General features: G+C 40.0%; 3 protein-coding genes across 4 annotated transcripts in view; all 3 read right to left on the minus strand.

The window, feature by feature from the left end:
* Positions 1-104: 104 nt before the first annotated feature.
* On the minus strand, positions 105-4,326 carry ggh (gamma-glutamyl hydrolase (conjugase, folylpolygammaglutamyl hydrolase)). Its single transcript, XM_061093685.1, has 9 exons — positions 3,900-4,326; positions 3,712-3,811; positions 3,557-3,607; positions 1,973-2,057; positions 1,757-1,895; positions 1,345-1,451; positions 1,173-1,263; positions 947-1,081; positions 105-862 (listed from the first exon to the last, which is right to left on the minus strand). The coding sequence occupies exons 1-9, from the start codon at positions 4,027-4,029 to the stop codon at positions 744-746; spliced, it is 957 nt and encodes a 318-aa protein (XP_060949668.1). The 5' UTR covers positions 4,030-4,326; the 3' UTR covers positions 105-743.
* A 1,165-nt stretch (positions 4,327-5,491) lies between these two features.
* Positions 5,492-6,809, minus strand: LOC133026737 (apolipoprotein D-like). The gene is made up of 5 exons (XM_061093676.1): positions 6,687-6,809; positions 6,454-6,558; positions 6,247-6,368; positions 6,066-6,154; positions 5,492-5,995 (listed from the first exon to the last, which is right to left on the minus strand). Exons 1-5 carry the CDS (start codon positions 6,699-6,701, stop codon positions 5,760-5,762), a joined length of 567 nt encoding a protein of 188 aa, XP_060949659.1. The 5' UTR covers positions 6,702-6,809; the 3' UTR covers positions 5,492-5,759.
* An 897-nt stretch (positions 6,810-7,706) lies between these two features.
* LOC133026832 (collagen alpha-1(XVIII) chain-like) overlaps positions 7,707-23,910 on the minus strand; it is a 46,550-nt gene continuing 30,346 nt past the window's right edge. Inside the window, exons 6-44 of one of the 2 annotated variants that reach the window (XM_061093808.1) lie at positions 23,152-23,226; positions 21,785-21,877; positions 20,142-20,280; positions 19,870-19,913; positions 19,531-19,713; positions 19,344-19,370; positions 19,073-19,135; positions 18,819-18,899; positions 18,371-18,418; positions 18,028-18,162; positions 17,060-17,113; positions 16,608-16,643; positions 16,331-16,456; positions 15,834-15,893; positions 15,695-15,721; positions 15,524-15,568; positions 15,338-15,400; positions 14,998-15,033; positions 14,837-14,911; positions 14,670-14,735; positions 14,335-14,388; positions 14,002-14,091; positions 13,836-13,871; positions 13,644-13,697; positions 13,270-13,326; positions 13,098-13,157; positions 12,944-12,985; positions 11,640-11,667; positions 11,458-11,526; positions 11,216-11,241; positions 11,009-11,107; positions 10,760-10,916; positions 10,599-10,672; positions 10,340-10,468; positions 10,159-10,206; positions 9,991-10,053; positions 9,525-9,722; positions 9,323-9,438; positions 7,707-9,238 (exon numbers count right to left, since the gene is read on the minus strand). In XM_061093808.1, coding sequence (XP_060949791.1) covers positions 9,037-9,238; positions 9,323-9,438; positions 9,525-9,722; positions 9,991-10,053; positions 10,159-10,206; positions 10,340-10,468; positions 10,599-10,672; positions 10,760-10,916; positions 11,009-11,107; positions 11,216-11,241; positions 11,458-11,526; positions 11,640-11,667; positions 12,944-12,985; positions 13,098-13,157; positions 13,270-13,326; positions 13,644-13,697; positions 13,836-13,871; positions 14,002-14,091; positions 14,335-14,388; positions 14,670-14,735; positions 14,837-14,911; positions 14,998-15,033; positions 15,338-15,400; positions 15,524-15,568; positions 15,695-15,721; positions 15,834-15,893; positions 16,331-16,456; positions 16,608-16,643; positions 17,060-17,113; positions 18,028-18,162; positions 18,371-18,418; positions 18,819-18,899; positions 19,073-19,135; positions 19,344-19,370; positions 19,531-19,713; positions 19,870-19,913; positions 20,142-20,280; positions 21,785-21,877; positions 23,152-23,226 — 3,078 coding nt within the window. In that variant the 3' untranslated portion in view covers positions 7,707-9,036. Of the gene's footprint in view, positions 9,239-9,322; positions 9,439-9,524; positions 9,723-9,990; positions 10,054-10,158; positions 10,207-10,339; positions 10,469-10,598; positions 10,673-10,759; positions 10,917-11,008; positions 11,108-11,215; positions 11,242-11,457; positions 11,527-11,639; positions 11,668-12,943; positions 12,986-13,097; positions 13,158-13,269; positions 13,327-13,643; positions 13,698-13,835; positions 13,872-14,001; positions 14,092-14,334; positions 14,389-14,669; positions 14,736-14,836; positions 14,912-14,997; positions 15,034-15,337; positions 15,401-15,523; positions 15,569-15,694; positions 15,722-15,833; positions 15,894-16,330; positions 16,457-16,607; positions 16,644-17,059; positions 17,114-18,027; positions 18,163-18,370; positions 18,419-18,818; positions 18,900-19,072; positions 19,136-19,343; positions 19,371-19,530; positions 19,720-19,869; positions 19,914-20,141; positions 20,281-21,784; positions 21,878-23,151; positions 23,227-23,910 lie in introns of both variants that reach the window. The other variant, XM_061093807.1, reaches the window with a different exon arrangement.

Consider the following 23,910-nt stretch of genomic DNA (forward strand, 5'->3'; position numbering starts at 1 on the left):
TCACATCATGTGAGTTTGTAAATGTTGCCCGAGGCTGTTCACCAGCAGACACGTTTACTCTGTGCATGTTAAGGGCGAATAATAAACTGTAAGGAGCAGTTACATAGAAGTTATACTTAAACCAAACTTTTATTTTGGGGACTGAAAGGATTCAACTATAACAAAAATCAAATCATAAAACGGCAATTAAAACCCTCTCTGGCTCTGTCCTCCTGTCAGATGTGATATTGCTTAAAAAAGGTGCAGAATAAAATGCTGTTCTATTTTGTTTTATTATTTATTGGCCACTTGGAAGCTATGGAGCGCCACAAGTGTCACATATCACAAAGTATTTCATTTATTAACAACAATTTGTGCGATTATTAAATAGGCATTTATGTTTTTCTTTACTGGTGATGGTTCATTCTAGGAAGCAGCAGAACCCAACGCAACATTTACATGTTATCACTGTTAAAACTTTTTGGAATGTAAAGACAAGAACATTCAGGGTAAATGCAGCTGCATGCAGCATTAATATCACATGTAAACCAGCTAAAACATCATCTGACATTATGTAAATCCTGCACTGCATCATGCTGCACATTCCTGCAAATATCCCTTTTCCCCACTTAAGGCTTTTTCAACAAATTGATTAAAAGCAGCGAACAACAAATCAAACATGAAGATTTACCCGTTAAGATTCACAAGTGATGAATGCAGCCAATCAGCAGCTCAATGTGGAGAAGCTCATGTGCAAAGAGACTTCAGAAAACATAGATCTGCTCGAAGGCGCTGTGATTCCCAGTGTAAACAGGATTGTGGTTGTATATCAGTGCTTTGTTTTCCCCCTCCTCGGATGCAAAGCTGTGGAAGTTCTTCCTGGCTGCAGGGAGACAAAGCCAAACTAAATATCCACATCAAGCTACTGAGGATTCAAAAGAAGAACCAAAGATAATGCTCTTCATACCTTCGCTGACGAAGAACTCTGCCATGTAGAAGGTGGTCCTTACGGCCGATGGAGTGTGTGGGATGTACGGCCGCGTCCATTCAAATGCATTCTTTTCTGGATGCCACTGTGTCGCATAGATTGGGTAATCATACGCTGTGGAGAGGTAAACAAAGAGGAAGGACTCAGGGTTAAACACTTCTGTGGGATTTATTCTGTTTTAAACTTATTAAGTCATCGTAGCTACCTTCCACTGTCGACACAAACTGGGTTTCTCCGTCTGTGTTTGTGGAGAGAACTTTGTAAAACGTCTTCAGGTCCTCATTGGTGTTGTAAGTCTGAAAGGTGAGTTACCAGATGTTGTAGATAAAGTTTGACAATGGAACATTTTCTCGTCATAACAATAATGAACGACTTACCAACAAAGCCAAACTCCACGTGTGAGAGTTTTCTGTCAGTGGCTCAGATGCCAGATCTTTCATGAGCTCAGCTGGGAAACCTTTAAACATCCGGCTGATGCTGGTTTCTAGAGGTGGGGTCACAACATTGAGATCATTTAATACAAAATAAAGTACATTTAAAGCAGCTAAAGACGTCTTTAAATGAAACAATATGTAGTCTGGCATCATCAGAATAATTTTGACATGTTTCCAGACAAAAACTAAGATATTGACACATTATAATTGTGTCAGTCTAACTGTTACGTTAAGATAAATCTGGCTAAGGAGATACATTCATAGAAAATACATGGATAACACAGAGCAGAATATATCTGGATACATCCACACAATTCTGATTATAGATCAGTAAGCAGGTGTATTTAAGTCGTACCATTAGTGAAGTCCAGCGGCAGTGACACACCACTTGTGTCCGTGTGCGTCAGTAACGACTTTCCACTCGTCAGGTACATCAGCTGCTCGAACCCGAGGCAGGTTCCCCACACGGGGAAGTAGTCGCCTCGCTTGTTTGCCTGAAACGTCGCACACAGTTTAAAACTTGATCCAACTTCAACATGTTTCAAACTGGTTATGAATTTAATAAAAGTACCTCAATAGCAAGATCATAAAAGATTTTTGCAGCCCGTTCATAACCAGATGAGATGATGCTGACTCCTCCTCCCGGGTAGAGGATTCTGTTAAAAACACACAGGAAGAAAGAGGTTATAGAGTAAACGTTTGGTATCCTTTTTATCATATATAAATACATATGTCTATAACCTCATGTTATATGGGGCCTCTATCAGAAAGCAGGGTCAACAAACTCTGAGCAAAACTTGAGCCGACAAAAGCTGACGTTAAAAATCTGATCTGAGTTAAACGTGTGTCTAGTGAGCGGGAAAATATGGATATATATATATATATATATATAAATGTGAAATATCCAGAAAATATCTGAGTGAGTCAATATGAGAATGCAGAAGGGAAATGTCCGGAAAATTATATTTCACACACATGGAAATAGAAGAATACTATTATCTCAGTATGAAATATTGGTTTCATTCATGGAGCAGACAAATATGTAAACTTGAAAAAAAAGAAGGGGGTCATAAATATAATCTTTTGGGACTTAAGAGGCTCAGTATCAACAACATTTTTTGAGATTTAAATAAAAACTCAGCCTTGTTTTTAATCCCCAAATGTTTCTGTTAATTTTAAACACAGATTATTATTATTTTGACATAATGGATACGAATGTTGACCCAAACTGATATTTATATTTGATTGATTGATGATTTTAAACTGTATCTTCTCCACCACATATCAAGTTAACTTTATATTATTAAAGCACATTTACCCATTGATGGAGTTAAACGTGTGTCTGGTGAGCGGGAAAATATAGATATAAATGTGAAATATCCGGAAAATATCTGAGTGAGTCAATATGTGAATGCAGAAGGGAAATGTCCAGGAAATCCACAACGCTGATGATGTTTCACACATGAAAATACAAGAATACAAATATCTCAGTATGAAAAATTGATTTCATACATGACACCGACAAATATGTAAACTTGAAAAAAAAGAAGGGGATCATAAATATAATCTTTTGGGACTTAAGAGGCTCAGTACTAAAAACATTTTTTGTGATTTAAATAAAATCTCAGCCTTTTTTTTTATCCCCAAATGTTTCTGTTAATTTTTAATACAGATTTATTTATTTTTTGACATAATGGATACAAATGTTGACCCAAACTGGTATTTATATTTGGGGCTCTATGAATAAAATTTGATTGATTGATGATTTTAAACTGTATCTTCTCCACCTGATATCAAGTTAACTTTGTATTATAATAACACATTTACCGTTTTCCAAGATGCTAAACTTTGTAACCCGAGCGTAGAAACAGATTAAAGGCAGATTGTGGCAAAAGTTAGAATAAAAAAGTAGATATTTTATCAGTGTACAATGTTTTTGGCTCATTTGTTTTATTATTTTTTGGCCACTTGGAAGCTATGGAGCGCCACAAGTTTCACATAATAAAGTATTTAATTTAAATACTTTATTATGTGACACTTTTATATAAAATTGACAATTTTATTCGTATAGCCCCAAATATAAATATCAGTTTGGGTCAACATTCGTATCCGAAAAAAATAATAATCAACAATAATGTTATAATAACACATTTACCCATTGATGGAGTTGAACAGGGTCTGGTACTCCTCCAGTGTCTGGTTGATCCTGCAGGGACAGAACAGATCACCAGTGAGACACCAGGTTTCTCTCCAGTGGGAATGATGGTTATAAAAATAAGTTAATAATTCATAATTTCATAAGAGTCTCACATGACGGGGACGACCCTCGCTCCTGCTGCCTCCAGGAACTTCACGTAGGAAGCAGCGATGTACGAGCTTGGTTTCGAATAAACCTCCTGAGCCAGAACCCCTGAGAGGGAAACACGTGTGTGAAACAACAACAACACGCAGGGGTTGTGTTAGAGAAGCAGGAGGAGACGAGACAACATGGAACTCACCCACCACAGGTCTGTCGTTCCTCTTCGCTGAGGAATAGAACGGGAAGCACAGCAGAGGAATAAGAAACAACGGAACCATCATGATTCTGAAAGCAAAACAAACATCAGCTCGTTTCACCGCCGCCGCCATTAGACCGCCGGCTGCCGCACTTCCGGTTGGCTTCAAAATAAGAGCACGCCTGACCTTAAATAACCTCGGTTATGACATCAGGTTTTTTCACCTCATGAAATAAAATAATATAAATGTGTGTGATGTTTTCAACAGTGATCATTGATCCATTTCATTTGTTTTTAAGCTGCCACATCCATTTAGATTGGGAAATATGTATGTACAACACTCCGCTACATATACACTTACTTCACATCATATGTGATATGTGTTCATATAAACCATATTGATATTATTTATCATTTTATACAATAATATTGTCTTTTGCACACTCTGTCTACATATTCTTACGCTCATAGTATATTATATTATCTATTGTATAGTCAAATACTTATATTCATACCTCTACTATATATCATATATTGTATCATACTCTCTGTATATTATTTGTATACATAAGTCTATATACACATATTTATACATGTGTACATGTTATAATTATTATCATTATATTACTATTACTATTATATTTACTGTTGCTGCCATTATTACTATATACTGCTATATATACTGTACTATTTTTATATAATGTCTAACAATAACATTACCATCAATTCATCAGTACTATTACCATCATCTTGCCACTGCACCTTATCTACCTATTTTATTTTATTTTATCTTGTGCTTCTGTTTTGTATTCTTTCTACCTCAATATTTTATATTTTATTCTATTGTATTGTATTTTATTGTATTCAAATATACCGGCTGCTATGACAACTTAATTTCCTTTCGGGGATGAATAAAGTACTCTATAATCTATCTATCTATCTATCTATCTATCTATCTATCTATCTATCTATCTATCTATCTATCTATCTATCTATCTATCTATCTATCTATCTATCTATCTATCTATCTATCTATCTATCTATCTATCTATCTATCTATCTATCTATCTATCTATCTATCTATCTATCTATCTATCTATCTATCTATCTATCTATCTATCTATCTATCTATCTATCTATCTATCTATCTATCTATCTATCTATCTATCTATCTATCTATCTATCTATCTATCTATCTATCTATCTATCTATCTATCTATCTATCTATCTATCTATCTATCTATCTATCTATCTATCTATCTATCTATCTATCTATCTATCTATCTATCTATCTATCTATCTATCTATCTATCTATCTATCTATCTATCTATGTTTTAGTCAATACAACAAGCTATTCCATTCCTGTGAAATGACATTGGAATCCATTTGGTCAAAAAATAATCAGTATTTTAACTAAACGGAAACATATTTTGAGATTATGAGTTTTAAAATTACTACTTGTGTTAGTACGGAGCCTCTGAAGTCCCAAAAGATCATTGTGCTCACATGATTGATCCCATATGATAATAATTAAATCATAATACATTACTTTGAGAAGGTGTTTGTGTTTTAATCACTCAGATGTACAAAGGCACCAAATTTTACCAAAGCTATTTTCAAGTTTTATTCTCACTTGCATGTCACACAATGAGATTCTTGTGGCTCTCGCACAGAGACACAGGATTGTCAGGAATCATTTCCTGCGCCACATGAAGGACATGTTGTTGTTGATGTTAAGGATTTACATGATAAATACGATGATTTTAAATGGAATAAACATAAACATATACAGCAGTGCTTAAAGAATAAGATTCACATTTCTGTAAGAGGACGTTCTTGTCCCCTTTTGTTCTGATCCTGCTTCAGGTCATGACATCACAACCAGTCTGGTTTGTAACCTTCAGTCTGTTCACGTCGACACCAGCAGCAGTCAGATCATCGTGGAGTCGGCTGACCAGGTCCTCCGGCAGCTCCCGGGTGCGAGCCAGGATCCAGGCAAAGTCAACGTGGAAAAGACGGAGTAAGTCTGAGCAGGAGTAGACCAGAGAGTAGGACTGGTAGTCTGTGGAGAGAACCCAGTACGGACCATCTGGAACACCTGGATACAGAAGTTATAGTAAAACATACAATTTCCCAAAAGACAGAAACTGCATCCAGAGTTCACCCACCTTTAAAGAAGCTGACCCCCAGCTTGGCAGGTTGAGACGGGTCTTTAACTCTGGCAACACCTTCAATGGAGTTGATCTTCCCATTAGACCTTTACAGAGAGGAAGAAAAGGGAATTTTAACCAATAATTCATACATATTCTTACATTAGAATTAAAAGAAGTATTCAAGTTAAATCCTTACAGCAACTCTGCATTGTGAACTCTGACTGTCCCGTCAGCGAGAGGAGAATAAGTGGCCTGGACACATTTCCCTTTCTCAAACAGAGCTGGGAGCTTCTCTATCTCGTACCAGGTTCCCATGTACTACAGGGAAAACAGAGCAGAGTAAGTTCGGCTGTAGCTGAGCGATATAACAAACTGAACCAGAAGGAAAGAGTCAGTGTTTCACCTCCGTGACGTTGAAGTCCTCTTGAACAGACGGCTGAGGACAGCCGCCGAGGTGGAGGGACTGAGCGTCGACAGCCGCGGTCGACAGGAGGAGCACGAACAGAACCTTTCACACGGAAGCTAGAAGAGTTAATGTGATGAAGCGTGGAACAGTCACCAGGAGAATTCCAGTGGATGTTTCTCACTCTGCATATTACAAGTTTTATCATTAGATTCCCTCAAGACGTTCAGTACCTGGAACTTCTTCATGTTCAAGTCGCTGGAGATCGTCCGATACAAAACACGATATCAAAAGATGTGAAGCAACAGCACCATGTGCTCCGTGTTTTCAGCTCAGTACAAACTGACCTGTGTTTGGTTTGTGGGATTTGTTTAGTTTCCTCTGCACATCAGACCTTTGGAAGTCAACTGTGTTTGAAGAGCTAAACATCTGTCAACAAAACCTTTGACCTTCAGTACAGAGTTATCCAACAATCACATTCAGCTCAAACTACAGTATAATAATTCTGCCTTTTGCTGCCTTCAGGGTAACTGTTGTAGGCAGCTCATTATTTACTTTATGAATTATTTATAATGTAGTGGGCTCAATAATAAAGAAAATAAATGGCAACCGTAAAGGTCGAGAGGTTTTGAACAATATTATATCTATTGATCGTTTCATGAGTGAGTGAGTTCTCAAGTTGTTTGCAAACAAACAGGTCAAATGACACGTGGCCTTTTGTTTCCTCATATTCCAATGCTGACCTGTTAAACGCCAAATAATGAACCAACAATAGCAAAGAAGAAGATAATCAGCTGCTGGTAAACATGAGAATGAGAATAACATGTATTTAAATTCAGGTTTGCATATGTTGTATGAGTGAAGAACATCTTTAAGGCCTCCAGGATACACAAAGTGTATAAGTGTCTTTAAGTAGGCGGAGCAAAGATGGAAGTAAAGAACAATGATATCTTATTTCCCCCCTGTGTACATTCAATATATACGCAGACACACAGACATACATCACAATCCTTGTACAAACCAAATTTATGCATCTTTCCTTATGGCTATCAAACATTCAATACCCTCTGTTTCACTTAGTTTTCATTCTGAAATGTCTCAATCTTTGACATTACAAATGAAAAGAGGCATAATTAATAAATAAAATCCCTGTTTTACTTTTAAGTGAATATGTCACAGTGTGATATATATTTCTTGTAAGTTGAGTTTGTGAGTTATTTTCTTTCCTGCATTGAGAATGAAACAAGATCCGCTTATGAAAAGAAAAATCTTTATTCAACAAAGCACCAACATTTATACAAAAACACGTGCTCTCACTTTCGCCGGCATGAAATTACTTTGTAGGGTTTGGTTTTATTGGATTGTGAAAATATGTTTTGCTTGTTTAAATCTTGTGAATTAAACTCTTAAACTTTGAGTTTGTCAACATTCTTCATAAAAGTATGAGCTTAAAAAACAACTGTACAAAAAGCTAAAAAAAAGTGATGAAAACAAAAACAGTCATTTGACAAACAATGAACGATAAATTACATTCTTAAATTGAATCATTTGATTTCATGTTATGTGCTGTGACGGTATAAATAAATCTAAATGGATTTAAATTAAATAGCCTAGAAAGAGCTGCTAAGGAGTGAGATCACCGAGGTGTAAGAAAAGCTACGAACACTTTCAAGAATGAAGATGTTGAACTAAAGAATTGTTTTAAAATGAAGTACAGTGCAACAATATTTACTTTGGTGGCAACACTGGTCGTCAGGTCGTCCTGCTGTCGGACGAGGGACAGTTCTTAAAGTCTGGCTCTTGAAATGTTGAGTAAACGTCTCCTGAAATTCTTGACAAATGTAAAAAAAACTGTAAACAAAACAACGAAAGTCGCATTTCGACGCTTCTGTTGAAAAGTCTTTGGGGATCTCTCAGGGCAGGTTTCAGGTTCAGGTGCAGATTTCTGTGTGTCCTCGGTTTGTCTCTCAGTCTTCTGTAAGAACGACGAGACGGATGCAATAGAGACGTCTTATCCTCAACACACCCGGGTGACTATGTGCAGCCGTTTGTGTTGCTTTGTTTGATTCTCACAAATCCATCTTGTGGCGTTTGTTTGCAGTAACGGTTAAAGGTGCCGCATTCATCATTTTAGCAGTAATAAATTATTTACTTTGAAAGGACAGCGTTAATGTCTCGAATTAATACGAAGACTGGCAGCCGCCATCAGGCTCTGCTGCATTTTACATTATGTGCCACAACAGTGGAATTAATGGGAAATCCATCATGTTACTTTACAACACACACGGACATTGCTTTTGAAAGGAATCCTCCAAACTTCACATTACAATAAATCTCTGTTTGTTACTGCGTCTGAATCTTTCTCCTCAGAAAGTGACGTGGGGAGTAAAACAAGTATAAATATCCTTTTTGCAAAATACAGGCTTTTCCTGCCACACAATGCGACACATAGCACCAACCATGTGCTGAAAATGACGTTCTTTGCGTAGAAAGACACATCTGTTCCCAGAATGTTCCACGGTGGCTGAGATGGCTTCCTCGGTGGAGTGGTTTGGGGCGTTGGGGGGGCGGTTGGGACAGGATCTAAGGGTTTTTGTGGGTCTCGATGCAGAGGACGATGTACTCGTTGGAACAGCTTCGCGTCTGTTGGCCCAGGAGCAGCCCCGAGGTCAGGCTGGACGACTGACCCATGACGGACACGTGGTCCGCTTGCCACGTCTCACAGTGTTTGTCCAACACTCGGAATCCCCTGCTGGTGGAGCCGTGCCAGATGTTCTTCTCAGGCCTGGGGGATAGAGGGTAGAAGATGAAAACTTGACAAACTCAAGGGAACAAACAAAGACTTGGGCGGCCATTAAGGTTTACTGACCAGAAGGGGTCGGCTAAAACGTCCCGTCCATCGAAGGAGTAGATGGGTATCCGGGAATTCACTGGTCCTCCGTCGCCGCTGAAAATCGCTCGCCAGTTCCTGAACATCACGTCTCCCTGGAAGACGACACAGAGCAGGTGAGACAGGCGGAGGAGGAGGAGGGTGAACCCCTGACAGACATCGAGCAGGGGAGAAGACTCACCCTGAGGTTGGTGACGGGCAGATTTTCACGGAAACCAGGGTAGACCACATGGACCAGGTCCTGCCTGTGGGAGGAGATGAAGGCGCGGTAGTTCGGAGCCAAGCCCATGGCCTTGGCCTGCTCGTAACACATGCGGTCGGCCGTGTCGAGTCCCATCAGGCCCCCGGAGTGAGGCTGGTTCAGGGCCACCAGGTTGAGCTGCAGGGAGAGGGAGCAACGGGCCAGTGTTAGTCTGGGGATCTGGATTTTAAACTCATAGGACGACCTCACAGGACGTTATAGACATTATATATAACAACAAACCAGGGCTGGGTGATAAAAAAAACCATAACAATTCTTATCGCAATGTAATTTTATTCAATAGCAACATAACAAAAGTTCAATATTAATAAAGGAAAGTGTAATACTTTGAGCCTAAATACATTAATTAATTCAAAATAAAAGTACGTGTGTGATTTCCACTCACCCTCTCTTTAACTGAAGTTATTCTTTGGATCGTGTCTCCTCTTATCTGATATGCAACTCGAGGCTTAATGAACAGAAAACAGATGTTATGCAGATGAGCAACGGCCTGTACAATATTTCACAACAGCACTTTCATAGAGTAAAATCCATAAAAACAAGCAATATGTACCTCGTCCTGTGGGATGATGTTACTGGAGAGGTAGATCAGGCTGCCGAGCTGTGACCACACAACAAAAGACAAACCGAGGTTGTTAAATTGGTTCTGTATGTTGTGGACCTGTCATGTCTTCTATGTGTATATATAATCTACAGATTAACTCTACATGTTCAACACTAGTCTGAGTGTTTACCTGTATCTCTTTCCATCCCTGGGAAACCTTGAGGAAGAGACTTCCTGTCTCCGTGACGTAGGACAGAGTTCCCTCCGCGTCCCGGACCGTGTTCTGCATCATGCTCTCACGAGTAGAAAAGGTTTTCAGCTGACAAGCAAACACAGAGAAGTCCAGTTACATGAGGAGCAGGTGGTGTGGTTGAATATTTATATACAATAAAAGCTGTAGATGACATGTATACATTATGTGTGTGGCCAGAGGAAACATATTGACTTACAGATGCTGAGTTACCCGAAGATCCAGGAGGTCCTGGTGGTCCAGGAGGTCCAGGAGCGCCACTGATGGTCAAACCTGCCAGAACAAAAACATCAACTTTCAAAAAAGCTCAGAAGATTAATAAACAGTATTAAAATCATAAGTATGACCGATGAGATGTACCTGAGGAACCGTATCTTGGGGATGATGAAGAGGGTGCTGGAGGCCCCGGTGGACCAGGAGGACCAACAGGACCAGGTCTCCCATAACCTGGGACACCAGGTGAGCCGGGCATCCCGGGGTGGCCTGGAGGTCCCATCACCGACTCTCCTTTAGGACCCTGAAACATGGCAGGAGGGATTTTCTGAGTTTAGTTGTCAGTTCTGTGTCAGAAAGGTGATGAGGTTGTGTATCTGAGGAACTTTGACTCACCACCAGTCCTTGTCTACCGGGGTTTCCTGTTTGCCCCAGCATACCGGTCTCTCCCTTGTCTCCCTTTTCGCCTTTCATTCCCTGGTCACCTCTTGGCCCCTGTCATTACACAACACACACAAACACCGACAAACAAACAAACCTGAGTATCATGGAACATTAAACCAACATTCTCCAAAAACAAGAAGACTTTGGTTTGAAACGTACCCAGGATCCTCTGGGCATCAAAGTACCTACAGAGGAGAAAACACAGGAAGAAACAAACATTACAAATATATTTTAAAAGCTAGTTCAATCACAGCAGAATGATTTCATTGAAAAATCGTAATAGAAAATTTAAAGAATTATTAACAACAATTATTTTTCTCTCTGGTGATATTTAAAGTTGTAATATGTGTGCTGTTACATTGAGAACGTTGTTATACTTGAATTGTAACGTGCTGACTCACTTGGTGGAGATGGCATCCCAGGAAGGCCTCTCCCTCCCTTCTCTCCTTTCACCCCCCCCTGACAGTTTCCTTGGAGACAAAAACAAATAAATCAACATTACCCCTAAATCCATGAACGTAAGAAGTATTTTGAAAGATGTTTAATTTATAATTTTAACTTTCTATTTAATAAACCAACCTACCGACTGCGACGCTTCCATTGGGATTAAGCTGAAAAATATGAAGCACAAACATTATAGTGATTTGTCATTTAAAAATACTAAGAGTTCTTCCACTCGTCACTTATTAGTCTGTTGTGTTAACATCACAATCCACATGCAGATGACTATGATAAGTGATTTTTAAAAACTACCTCAGTTGGTTTGTGACACCGAGCCTTCACCTTTCCAGACTGGATGTGAAGCATGCAGGAGTAGGAGGGAGTCCGTGAACAGTTCTGAGTGGTGACATGTTACAGGAAGTACTGATGTTACACAGAACCACGTGCAAGTTAGAGGAAGGATGTGCAAAAGAAACGGAGACGGAAAGAAAGTCGGTGTTGAGGGAACTGAAGGTGACGACTGGAAATCAGAGAGGAATCACTGTGTTGCTATTTAAATTCATAGAAGAGATTATATAGGACACTGAGGTGACCCTCTACCGACCTGTGAATAACTTATCTGAACAAAACCTTCTTTACAACTTGTGTCAGAGAAAAAGATTGAAAAGGAGTTTCATCATAGATAAAAACTCTGAATGAAGTTTTATACATATCGATGGTATTTCATTCACAGGAGGTTCTTTGACACAGGCTGTGGTAAAAGGTTTTATTATCACATGCTTTAGTAGCAATACTGATGAATACAGTGTTTTCAGAAAGTACTCAGACCCTTTTACTTTTCATTATGTTGCAGCCGTATTCTTGAATCATTTCAAATGTTATTATTTCCCTCAAATCAATCTACACTCAGTCTCCTCGAGTGGCAAAGCAAAACGTTTATTAAATATTGAAAGTGAAATGTCCCATTGACACAAGTATTCAGTCGCTTCAGTCGGTTCTTAGTTGAAGCAGCGATTACAGCCTCCGGTCCTCTTATGACTCAACGATCTATTCACACGTGGATTTGTGGATTTTCTGCCCCTTGTTCTCTGCAGATCCTCTCGAGCTCTCTCAGGTTAGATGGAGGACAAACTTTGTCAGGTCTCCCCGGAGATTCCATCAGCTTCAAGAGTCCTGAGTGCTCTGGACCAGGTTCTCACGAAGGTCACCTCTGGTTTCCGAGGCCCGGCTCATGTGCAATCAAGTCAGTCTTTGCTCAGGAAGACAATCAAGGTGGAGAAACATCTGTCCAGAGGCTGAATACTTATGTCAATGGGATATGTCACTTTTTTCTGAGCTGAGTGCAGATGAATGTGGGGATAAAAAGATTAAAAGATTTTATCACGAGGCTTAAAAAAAGTGAAGGGGTCTGAGCGTTTTGTGAAAACTCTGTAGACATAAACTTACAGCCATTTTGCAGTGAGGTCTGGGAGGGACTGGGAAAACTGTCTTCAGAAACCAGAGGAGAGAGGATCATACGCATGTGCACAATAATAACAAGAAAAAATACATATGTATGTCCAGTATATATTAATGAAAGTATGTGTGTGTCTGTTCTTACTCCTTTGGGGCAGTTGAACATTCCTGGGCGGCCCGGTGGTCCAGGGGGGCCGGGAGCTCCCTTATGAAGATGATACAACACAAAAGTACACAGATTAAAAGGAGATTATGAGTTATAAAACTTATAATTACATTTGTCTAACTTCAGAGTTTGAGACTGGTGTGAGACTCACCTGCAGCCCAGCAGAGTCCCCTCTGTCTCCTTTCAATCCCATCGGGCCTGGACGACCCTTCACAGACAAACACACACATTATCCACAATCATACAAGTGACAACAACAACTTTATGTAAAGTAAGATTGTCTTTAACACTAACGATTCCCACAAGGACGCTTGGGAAATTGGGTAGTTTGTCGACTTTGCTGTTTCATTTAATGTTAAATTATGTGTTGAGTGTTTTTCACAGCAGAAGACAAACAATTGCTGTTTGAAAAGAACATATAAAACGAGAATTTTCAACCTGAAACTCCTGATTCAAAGAGCCAACAATTAATTTGATTGAATCTTAAATCACACTGGTAATTTTTGGTGAGTTCTTGGTGCTTACAGCTCTTCCAGGAAAACCAAACTCTCCTTTAGGCCCCGGGGGTCCCACTGGTCCCTGTTAGAAACACAACAAAGGGTCTGATTGTGTTTCTTAAATATATTGACAGTGTCTTTCATCCAGAGCAACAATATAAAATCTCAGAAAAAGGTAATTTAGTGGAATTTGCTTGTTTTGCTCAACGTCAATACTTACTTGACCACCAGGGGGTCCAGCTACACCGTTATCTCCCTGCAGACACAAAAATACATCTTCTCTGATATGTGCAGTAACATTGAAAAGGATTTTTGAATAAGCTGTTAATGTTGATCCTGGGGAACATGTGCGTGTAAAAGAGAAATAAGGTTAAAAGAGATATAACCTTGATTCCGTTGGGTCCGGCAGGACCAGCCAGGCCTGTCACCATGGCTCCATCCGCTGCCATGATGAATCCTGGCTCGCCCTTTTCACCCTGCAGCAAAGTAAACAAACAAACAAACAAGCCACTGTAGACTGAGAAATACTGAGTGCATGAAATGTAGAAATATGAACTCGTATTAAACTGGTAAAATGTTGAATTTAGAGGAGCTATTTCTGAAAAACAAGGACATCTATAAAGAAAACAAGTTTAAAATCGGACAAAAGACACAAACCAATGAAAGAAAATACACTTATAGCTAATGAAATCATACAGACAAATGTATATATCACTTACTCTAAGTCCAGGAGGTCCTTGAACACCTGGCAACCCAATGTCTCCCTTCGGACCCTGTGAGAAACAATCAGTTAAAGTTAAATTCAGACTAAGTTAACTTCTCATCTGTATTTTTGACTCTGTTTTGACGGGAAAATTACGTCTCTACAGGTAATAACATCCGTGTATACATACTCATATGTGTCATGTTTACTTTGCATTTTTTCAAATTGGCAACGGCTGAATGTATTTACAGAAACATACGGATGTTACACTCTGCAAATATCCAACAATCTCCTATTATACTTCAATGAATGTAATACTCTATGAAGGGTGTTTCTCTTCCTGATACTCACAGCAGATCCCTGAGCATCAAAAAACCCTGAGAAGTTGAAGGCACCGTCTGTGTCGTTGAGCAGAAGCTGAAGAAGACACAGATGCAGAGTGTGTGAAATTCATCACTGAGCAGTGTACAGCTCCATCCTGTGAAAGCCTTGAAAAGCTGTGATCAGGTGCTACTCACATCCTGGAGGTTGACGAGGGGTCCTGGAGGTCCAGGTGGTCCTGCAGGGCCGGGAATACCGAGTCCCATCTCACCCTGAAATACACAGTTGATATTTAAAGCCTTTTAGCAAACAGCAACATGGAGCAACCTGAAAGTCAGAAGCGCTTTGAGTCTCTCACCTTTGGTCCTGAATCACCTTTGTCTCCCGTTGCTCCCTGCAGATGAGACCGAATAACACAAAAATCAAACATACACCTGATTTCTGTCACCATCATTGTGTTTTTCACAGGCTTATACGTAATTATCATGTATAATAATAATAAAAACTACGTTTGTTTTAATTTAGGATCCATTCATGTACCTCACTCATTATACGTTTTAGATTATGAAGACTCCTTACCAGTTACCTACTATGGAAAAAGCTCACAGTATCAACTGGTCTTAACTATATGTGAAAGTCTACATTTTAATGAAACCATTAATCTATTGACGTGTCTGTCAATCGATCTGATTTCTGACCTCTTCCCCTTTCGGCCCGTCCAGTCCTGGGAACCCTGGTCGTCCTGCAGGACCCTCGTCCCCCTGCAGAGGCAGCAGAGAAACATCCACCGGGCTCCATTCATCACTGACACAATGTGCTAATGGTAACATGTAATTCCTATATTCCCATTCAAACAGTATTCATAACGTTCACATCACACTCACCTTTTGACCTGGTTTTCCTGGAGCGCCGTCTAAACCGTCTTTACCCTGAAAGAGACAAAGATAAACAAGGTTTTAAATTCAAGATGCTCACTTCTCACAACTGTAGAATTAAATATATCAACTGTAAAGAGGAGTCTGGCAATAAAGTTTTAAGTAACTAATAAACCTTACATTTGGTCCTGGAGCTCCAGGGACACCCTGTGGGAAACAGAGGGAGAATATAACATCTGATACAACAAGACGAGTTGACTAACAACATCATGATGACACTTGGGGCAGGATGCTGCTCTTCATCACACACTCACTGTACCTGTGGTCCTGGGGTGAGAGCAGATCCTAAGTCCCCCCGCATGGCAGATCCTTCCAAGTCCTGCAGAACAAAACATGGAGATGAGGTAACAGCCACATATCCTGGAAGAGCAGATCCTCTGGTGCCATCACAGTCATATATATATAATCTAAAGGGCAGCACCTCACTTCCTGATTAACATACGTGTTGTTTTTATAGTTCTGCTCGTAGATAGGATTTAGATTTGTCTAAGATCTGCTTCTCTACATGTATGACAGCGATTTCATTCCGGTGTATTTGGGACAAATGTTGTCAATAGTTTTAAGAATAGAACAAAGTTTATTCTAAAACACAACTTTAAATAGTAAACCCAGAGACACTGATAATCCTGCAGTGGTCTCGTAATGTTTTTACAGAGCCTTAAGTATAGATAAGATGATAAAGATATCATCTTTATTTATTAAACATGTTGATAATTAAAACCATGTTTAATTAAAAGTTTCCCAGTCAAGCTGTACCTCATAGTCCAATGTGAGGGCTCTTCCAGGGGGTCCGGGGGGGCCCGGTGGACCCCTGGGACCGGGCTGCCCTCCTGGACCCTCGGACCCGTGGAAGCCTGGGAGCCCTGCAGGGCCATGGTCTCCCTGGGAGACAGAAGACAAATGAAAAACTTTGATTAAATCCTCTTCAGAACTGTACATAATGTGGCTGGGATTAATGTGTAAATACCACACAGAGCCCAGTGTAATTATGATGGTAATGAGGGTTCACTGCAGGGAAATAATCAAATCCTACCTTCGGTCCTGGTTGGCCGCTCCCACCGGGGACTCCCTGTTAACAAATAAAATACAATCACAGCACATTAACCACAGCGGCGACAGGAGAGAGACTGTGTTTCTGTTTTGCACAAAGAGGCAGAGCAGCGACCCCCCCGGAGGCCCGGAGCTTTATGAGTCTGCAGGGTCACCTCATTAGTAGCTCGGCTCCTGTGTCAGGTGGCTGTTTAGATTGTGTGTAGTTGTTTTTCTGCTAACGGAGCACTAAGAGCCCGGCTCGGGGGAAATCAGAGACACGAGCAGGAGCCACACGAGGGTTTGAGTTCGTTCACACAAGAGGAAATAACTCAGATCCTTTTAAATTGTACTGAGAAAGTTAATGAGCTCATTCATTCCATAAGAAAAGTGTTTATTAGAACATTTTATTGGATTTTTTAAAGACAGTTTTGTGAATTTTGTTCTCCCCCTCACCTTGTCTCCCTTCTCGCCAGCAGACCCTGGATCGCCATCTTTTCCATCCGCTCCCTGCAGGAATATTTCAGGATTTAGCAAAACATAAAAGCACATTTATGACTTAAATGCACGAGCAACCATATATCTCTTATAATATCTCTTAAGAAATGTTTGGCTACGTGCAAGCTATCGAGGATAAACTGGCTCACTTGAGGCTGTATCAAAACAAATCTGATGAGTTACCAGAAACTGAGGCCAACAAATGTTTTATGCACCTTCACACTGGTGCAGTGGATTCTCATTAAAACATGTGAGTTGTACATTCACACAATTAGTAAAAAGCCTGTGAGACAAAAGACACATTTCCCCCAACCGAGGCTACAGCGGAGACCATGTTCTGAAGCCAAATGCCTTGAGCTTCTAATGCTAACTGCAGATAATGCAAAGGACTTGACCCTACACACTCACACACACACACACAGACACACAACTGCACAGCAAGCAATGGCAAGTAAGCAGTGAGTGAACATGGCTTTTTAAAAATAACGTTGGGGGAAATTCTGTCTTTTCAGCCCCTTTGATTTGGGGCCAGATGTTAATACCTGACCAGACCCTGAACCAGAGCCAGACCAAAAACCAGAACCAGAACCAGAACCAGAACCAGAACCAGAACCAGAACCAGAACCAGACTCAGACCAAGACCCAGAGCCACTAAACCACTCCACAATCACCTGGAAACAGAAGCTTGGTCAGGAGAATGATTGTAGGACGAGAAAACTCGTGTTTCAACTTCATGTTGAAGATGAACTTCCACAAGCTGATATCTTGCTTCAGAAAATAATCAGTCTTCAATAATTCCTTAGTCACATTTCATATATAACCACTGACTTTCGTATTTTATATATTTCCCTCTTTTATTTTGCTTCTTTTAAAGATCTGTCAAATACAAACAAGAGCAAAGAAAAGGAGGAGAACGTAGAACCTACAGGAAGTCCAGGATCTCCCATCACTCCGTCCTTCCCATCTCTCCCAGGAACCCCAGGTGGTCCAGGAAATACGTCTCCGGACGAGGTCCCAGGGGTCCCTGGCTCTCCAGGGGGGCCGGGAAGCCCTGGAGCTCCCTGAGGAAACAAGACAACACATTTAAAAGTCTAAGTGATCAAAATATTCAACTAATACATCTTAATGGAAAAAAAAGGTGCATCAAGATTAGTTTTGTTTCCTCAAACATGTTGTTTTTCTCTTTCTCATTATTTCCAACATTGAGTCACAGACTTTAAATGAACTGTGTCATAATAAAAGACTTAACTAAGAAAGACTTTAACTCACCCGAATAAGTTCTGCATCACTGTCAAAGTCTTCAAATCCTGACCCCTCCTGGTGAAAACATGACATTACCAGTGAGTCAGTCAACAAGCTCATCACCAACAAATCAATGATCACAACTAATCAATTCAAGAGTTTTACACAAAACTAAACATGTTTTTTAGATTTATTATCATAACTTGTGCATTAAAGTGGGAGTGAACAGAACTATAATTAACATCAAATTCTTTACAATAGAAACTATATTCAGTTTGTTGATGAATTTGTTATTAATCTCCTTTAGTGCAAAATAAAGACAAATGGCTTTAAATGCATAATAACACTGAGCGTGAAGAGGGACAAGAATAAAACATACAACCCAAGGAAAGTGGCTACACCATGAATTACTTACAGATTAATCGAATAACGTTGTATCAATAAAACTTTAAAACTTAAACTTAAAACAATTTACCATGAACATGGACCCCGAGCTGGTTCGACCTGGAGGTCCAGGAGGCCCCGGAGGACCCGCTACTCCAACACCCAGATCCCCCTGAAGAAGACACCATGGAATAATGATGCATTTATTTAATTTTCCATCATTATTATTGTTACTGAATTATTCTTTTGCTCATTTTATTTTTATTTATTCATTATTATCAGTCAAGTTATTGTGGTATTTAATGTGTTTAATAAATGTGAGGTTATAATATTTTTTGTTTATACCTTGTCTCCCTTAGGACCAGGCTCTCCCTGAAGTCCTGTGAATCCTGGAGTCCCAGTTGCACCCTGGGAAAGAAACAGCTCAGCTCAATATACCAGAGACAGTTTCTCATTATCATCATATCATGTATCACGCTGACACTTTATACAGACATAATAAACTCAAGATCTAAATTAGCTACTGTATGTGGAAAATGGGACATTCCTGAATTACTTTTCCCCAAACACACTAAATAAGACTCCAGATAAATCTACAAAGACTGGAGAGACTCACCAGTAAACCAGTTTCACCTTTAGTCCCCTGGAGATGAGACAGAAATGGAAAAACATTCATTTGACTTTCAGAAATAACATAAATAACAGACTCTGCTCTGAATAGCTCATGTGATGTTTTCTGAAAATAGAAAGTGACTTCTCAAAACAGAACATTGGAAAGGGAGGAAGATGCATTTAAAACTCACAGGCTGTCCATCTTTCCCCGGTGCTCCAGCTGGGCCTGTGGGTCCCAGTGGCCCCTGTGGCCCCTGTGGTCCCGGCTCCCCCCCCTCTCCATCTCCTGAGGTTTGGGGGCCAGGGGGTCCTGGTGGGCCGGCCGGACCTGGATCCCCTCGCTCGCCTTTCGTGCCCGGAGACACCTGGAGGGACTGAGACTGAATGAATGAGATTTAATTACAAAAACATTAATTAAGGTAAAAACAGACTTATTGGCTTTGAGATACTTGAGTATAATTAAGTCAAAAACTGCATCTGGGAGCAAAAACAAGGTTAAAGTTCATATCTGACAATAAATAAATACTTACAGTGTCCAGGGTTGAGGCTGGAGTCGCCATCAGAGAAGATTGAACTGTGACGGAGAAACAAGTTGCTCGTTAGACATTAACCACTTTAATTTTACACAAATGATTATTGTCCTTGGTGCAGCTTTTATTGTTTATAAGCTTCATTCTGTCTTTTCTCGAATCTAAAATGGAAATAAAAGTTAAAAAAAGAGATGACGCCTGCAGCTACATTGTCTTTGTCCCCATCTGCTGGCGAATTTTGAGAAGTACAGGACGAGATGTGCAGCATTTACCTTTGACTGTGCTCTTCACCTCCTCCTGTCCAGACGTCTCCTCCATGTCTTCATCATCGTCATAACTGCTGCGTATGGACCGCTCAGTGGGCGGAGCTCTGACCGGCGTGCTGTAAGTCGGATCCAGCTCTGGGAGGGCCTATAAACATGGGAGAAAGAAATATTTAATCTATCTGTAACTGTACAAAAACACTTTGTGCAATATTCTACATCCTGGGATCATAGTTTAAATGTTTCAATGTGATTTACGTTAGTTCTTAAAATTATAGAATCAGATTTGCTTTTCTTTCGTTTTTGGAAAACATCCATCAACTTTTAAACTACCAAAAACATAATCATACTTGTGTAGATTTAGTTTTATGGAGGACTTTAATTCTCTGTTATGATTCAATAAACCATGGCTCCGAACGTGAAAAGAAGAAGCACAATCAACAGAATGTACGCAATGTTTTCTCGGAGTCCACATTGAGACTTAAAGCAACGTTCCACACATTGAACCAATCTGATCTAAATCACTTCAACATTATGTCTGCACTGTTTTTACCAGATACACAGTGATGACAGGAAGTCTCGACCCCATAAAAACTCACTGTCCTGCTTATGGACGATGCATGATGAGGGTTTGGGATTTCCATCTGTCTTTTAACTCTCCTGCTACGTCTGAGAGATGTTTCTCATCCAAATGTCTCAGAGCTGCCTGGACATGATCTGTCAAACCTCTTTGTTCCATATGTCTGAATCTCTGAGAGTCGGTGAGGTTCTCCAGAAACATCTGAGCTCAATCCCCCTGATTCCTTCTGAATGTCTCTATCCATGTGCCCTCAAGCAAGGCACTGGAACCTCCTGAGACCAGCGAGGCTGAGATCATGTTGGTAAGATTTTTACTGTGGATGTGGAACTGTAAAGTTTTGCTAATGATAGAGAAAAGAACCTGAGAGGTTAAAAAAGACGATTATTAACTCGACCTTACTACTACTGCTACTACTACTACTATTTGTACTACTGCAGTACTCTTATTATTTACTGCAATAAGCAGCTATTTCAATTACTTTTATGAATGCATGAGTTCTGTTATCTCTCTAGTTTAAGAATGTACGTCAGTGACAGGTGACTGGTTCTGGTTCTCTCCTGTTTATCTATACTCAATAGATTAAATAGAAAATAACAGAATAATTAGCTTTCTTGTGTTTTGTTAATCTGTTGGGGAGATGCCTCTTCTTGTATTTTAGCCTCTTCTAGAAAACATTGTGTTTGAAAAAAGCAGAAACTACCATTTACCTACAGGTAAAACCACTCATTTAAACTCTATTTTCTTTTGTCTTCTCTATATTACTTAAAAAGCATTTGAATAAAGAAAAGTATTTTGAATTTGGAAAGGCAACACAATGCCAAAGCGACCATTCTCTTGTGATTAAGGTCAATTAAATGTCTGCATTCTCTAAAGTTATATAATCTATAGTCTTTAAATCCTTCTTCACTCTTGTCTAAAGGAGCAGAGCTGGCACGGAGCTGCTCCGTGTTCCAGTCTCCAGCCGACCTAGAAGGATAAGAGCTGTTTTCTTTGGTCCCAGTCCAGATCAGCTAAATTGGAAGGAGAGAGTGTGTGTGTCTGTGTGTGTGTGTGTCTGTGTGTGTGTGTGTACCATGGTGTACTCTCTCTCCTCCACAATCTTTTTCACTTCTTCTCTTTCTTCAGCGTCGTCATAGGCATCATCACCACTTCCATATCCAGAGGCCTGGAGAGAGAAATGAGAGCAGGATCCAAAGATAAACACGGAGAAACACAGAAATGATTAAACGCTACTTAACAGACAGATTTTATCTGAGCTCAAACTGTGGGATGAGAAAAGTGGATCAGGGGAAAAAGGAAAGAATGAAAAATATTTCTTTTGTGCCCAGTGTTCGGTTCCCACAGTTTCAGATTGTTCAAATCCAACTTAATTTAATTCACTCACATCTGATGCAACTAAAGCTCTAGACAATAATAAAGGAAAATAGAAGATGGAACAACATCAACTGGTACTGACTACAACATGCAAATAGAGAATATAAAGTAAAAATAGAAAAGAACAAGTTCAATTCACCATTTCCAACTGAGACGATAGATCCCAAGAACACGACTGTGCTCAAATAAAAGTGGATCCTATAAGATTGAATGTGTTAAACTAAACACCTTCTGTAACTGTAACTTTTGTCTATCTGCTTTAGGAGATGGGTTTTAAAATAGATTTGGTTCCATGTAGAAGAAGCTAGACTGGAACTGGTTTGAAGAACCACTTCACAACGTAATCTTAACCCATCCCTAATATTCAAGTATTAATTGTGAGCATTAATCCGATGTAATTAAAGCTCACACTTGTCTGAGAAATGCTTTCCACCAGATTTAGGGATTCACTCCCATGCAGCCACATTAACGAGGTCCAACAAATATGTCGGGTGATGAGCTCTGGCTTTGACTCTGCATTCCAGTTCCTCCTAAATCATTATGGGATGTGGCTGAGGTCTGGTTTCTGGAGAAGTTGATTGACCAGCGAAAACTTGGAAAACATAAAATCACGGACGTGGTTAGCTTGAAATCGCTCTATGATGCAAAATAAAATTTAAAAAACAACCCATAATTCACTTTAAATGCATCAAAACAAAAAGCAAAGTCTGTTTAAGGATGAAAACGAAGATGACAGTTCAGATATTTGTGTTGAAATGTGGAGTTAAAGTAAAAAGCCATCAGAAGAAATATATAATCAAGACCAGAATCCTGAAAAGTGTACTAAAGTACAGTAACCAAGTATTTGTACTTCTTTACCTCTCACTTTGGCCATGTACATGAAAGTGATAGACATGTCCGTTTACTTTTGGCCATGTAGTGAACTGAAGTGCACTCTTTCCACCACTAGAGGAGGCGATAGTTCCAGGTTTGGACCAGAGAGGTGAAGTGTGTGTGTACTTCACACATCAGACTCAGTGTGTTGGGTGTGTTTTCAGATGTGTGTGTGTGTTTGTGCACACTCACATACGGATCGTCCTCCTCACACTGGTCATCTGGGGCCGTGGGATCTGACTTCAACACCAGCTGCTGGATGGAGCCCTGGAGAAAGAGAAAGAGAAAGAGAAGGAGGATGAGGAGAGGAAGAAGAGAAGAGAGTGTTTTATGTTACACGGTAATTTAGTTCATTCTGTCTCATTAAATGTTATTGAAGCTGAGCGACGATTCCCACACACCAACACACTTCCTCCGACCTTCAGCAGAACATATTAACCTCTGTCTGGCCAACACGTTAATACACACGCTAATATTCACACGTCAGCATCTCTCAGTGAAGCAGGTGTGTCGGGCTCTGCTCCAAAGTAAAGCCTATAATCGGATTGTTTTTAGCAAATTCAGATTTATAAAAATACTTTCACACTTTAGATGATATTAACAGCTGCTGCACATCATGTCAGCGGCTCAGCAGGGGGCCTCTGTACGTGTTAATACTGCAACACTTTAATGAGACTGTACGAACATCAGTGCTTCAATTGGTCGAGATTAATGAGCAGAAGCTTAATGAGGTCAACGGGCATCAAACGCAACAATGGAGCTGTGAGTTCTGAGCTTCTGTTCCGGGGCGTCTCAATCTAACAGAACAAGTGTGAACCCAATTATTAAGTACACGCAGGAACCCGTTCCCACGTGCAACAGCGAACAGCTCTCCACACCCCCGAGTCAGCGGCCCTCTCCTCTAATTAAATCAGCAGAAGGCAATTTCAGCCGAGCGTATTGATATTGACG

This window comes from Limanda limanda, chromosome 20, assembly GCF_963576545.1.
Source record: "Limanda limanda chromosome 20, fLimLim1.1, whole genome shotgun sequence".
In the NCBI taxonomy this organism is placed as follows: Eukaryota; Metazoa; Chordata; class Actinopteri; order Pleuronectiformes; family Pleuronectidae; genus Limanda; species Limanda limanda.

Excerpts from the sequence above, each read along its gene's own strand:
- ggh (XM_061093685.1), bottom strand. The coding sequence starts at position 4,029 with ATGGCGGCGGCGGTGAAACGAGCTGATGTTTGTTTTGCTTTCAGAATC. Across the intron at positions 3,812-3,899 it reads GAACGACAGACCTGTGGTGG|GGGTTCTGGCTCAGGAGGTT; the intron begins GTGAGTTCCATG and ends TTTCCCTCTCAG. Across the intron at positions 863-946 it reads AGAGTTCTTCGTCAGCGAAG|CCAGGAAGAACTTCCACAGC; the intron begins GTATGAAGAGCA and ends GTCTCCCTGCAG.
- LOC133026737 (XM_061093676.1), bottom strand. Across the intron at positions 6,369-6,453 it reads AGGACTTCAACGTCACGGAG|TACATGGGAACCTGGTACGA; the intron begins GTGAAACACTGA and ends TTTTCCCTGTAG. Across the intron at positions 5,996-6,065 it reads GGGGGTCAGCTTCTTTAAAG|GTGTTCCAGATGGTCCGTAC; the intron begins GTGGGTGAACTC and ends TTCTGTATCCAG.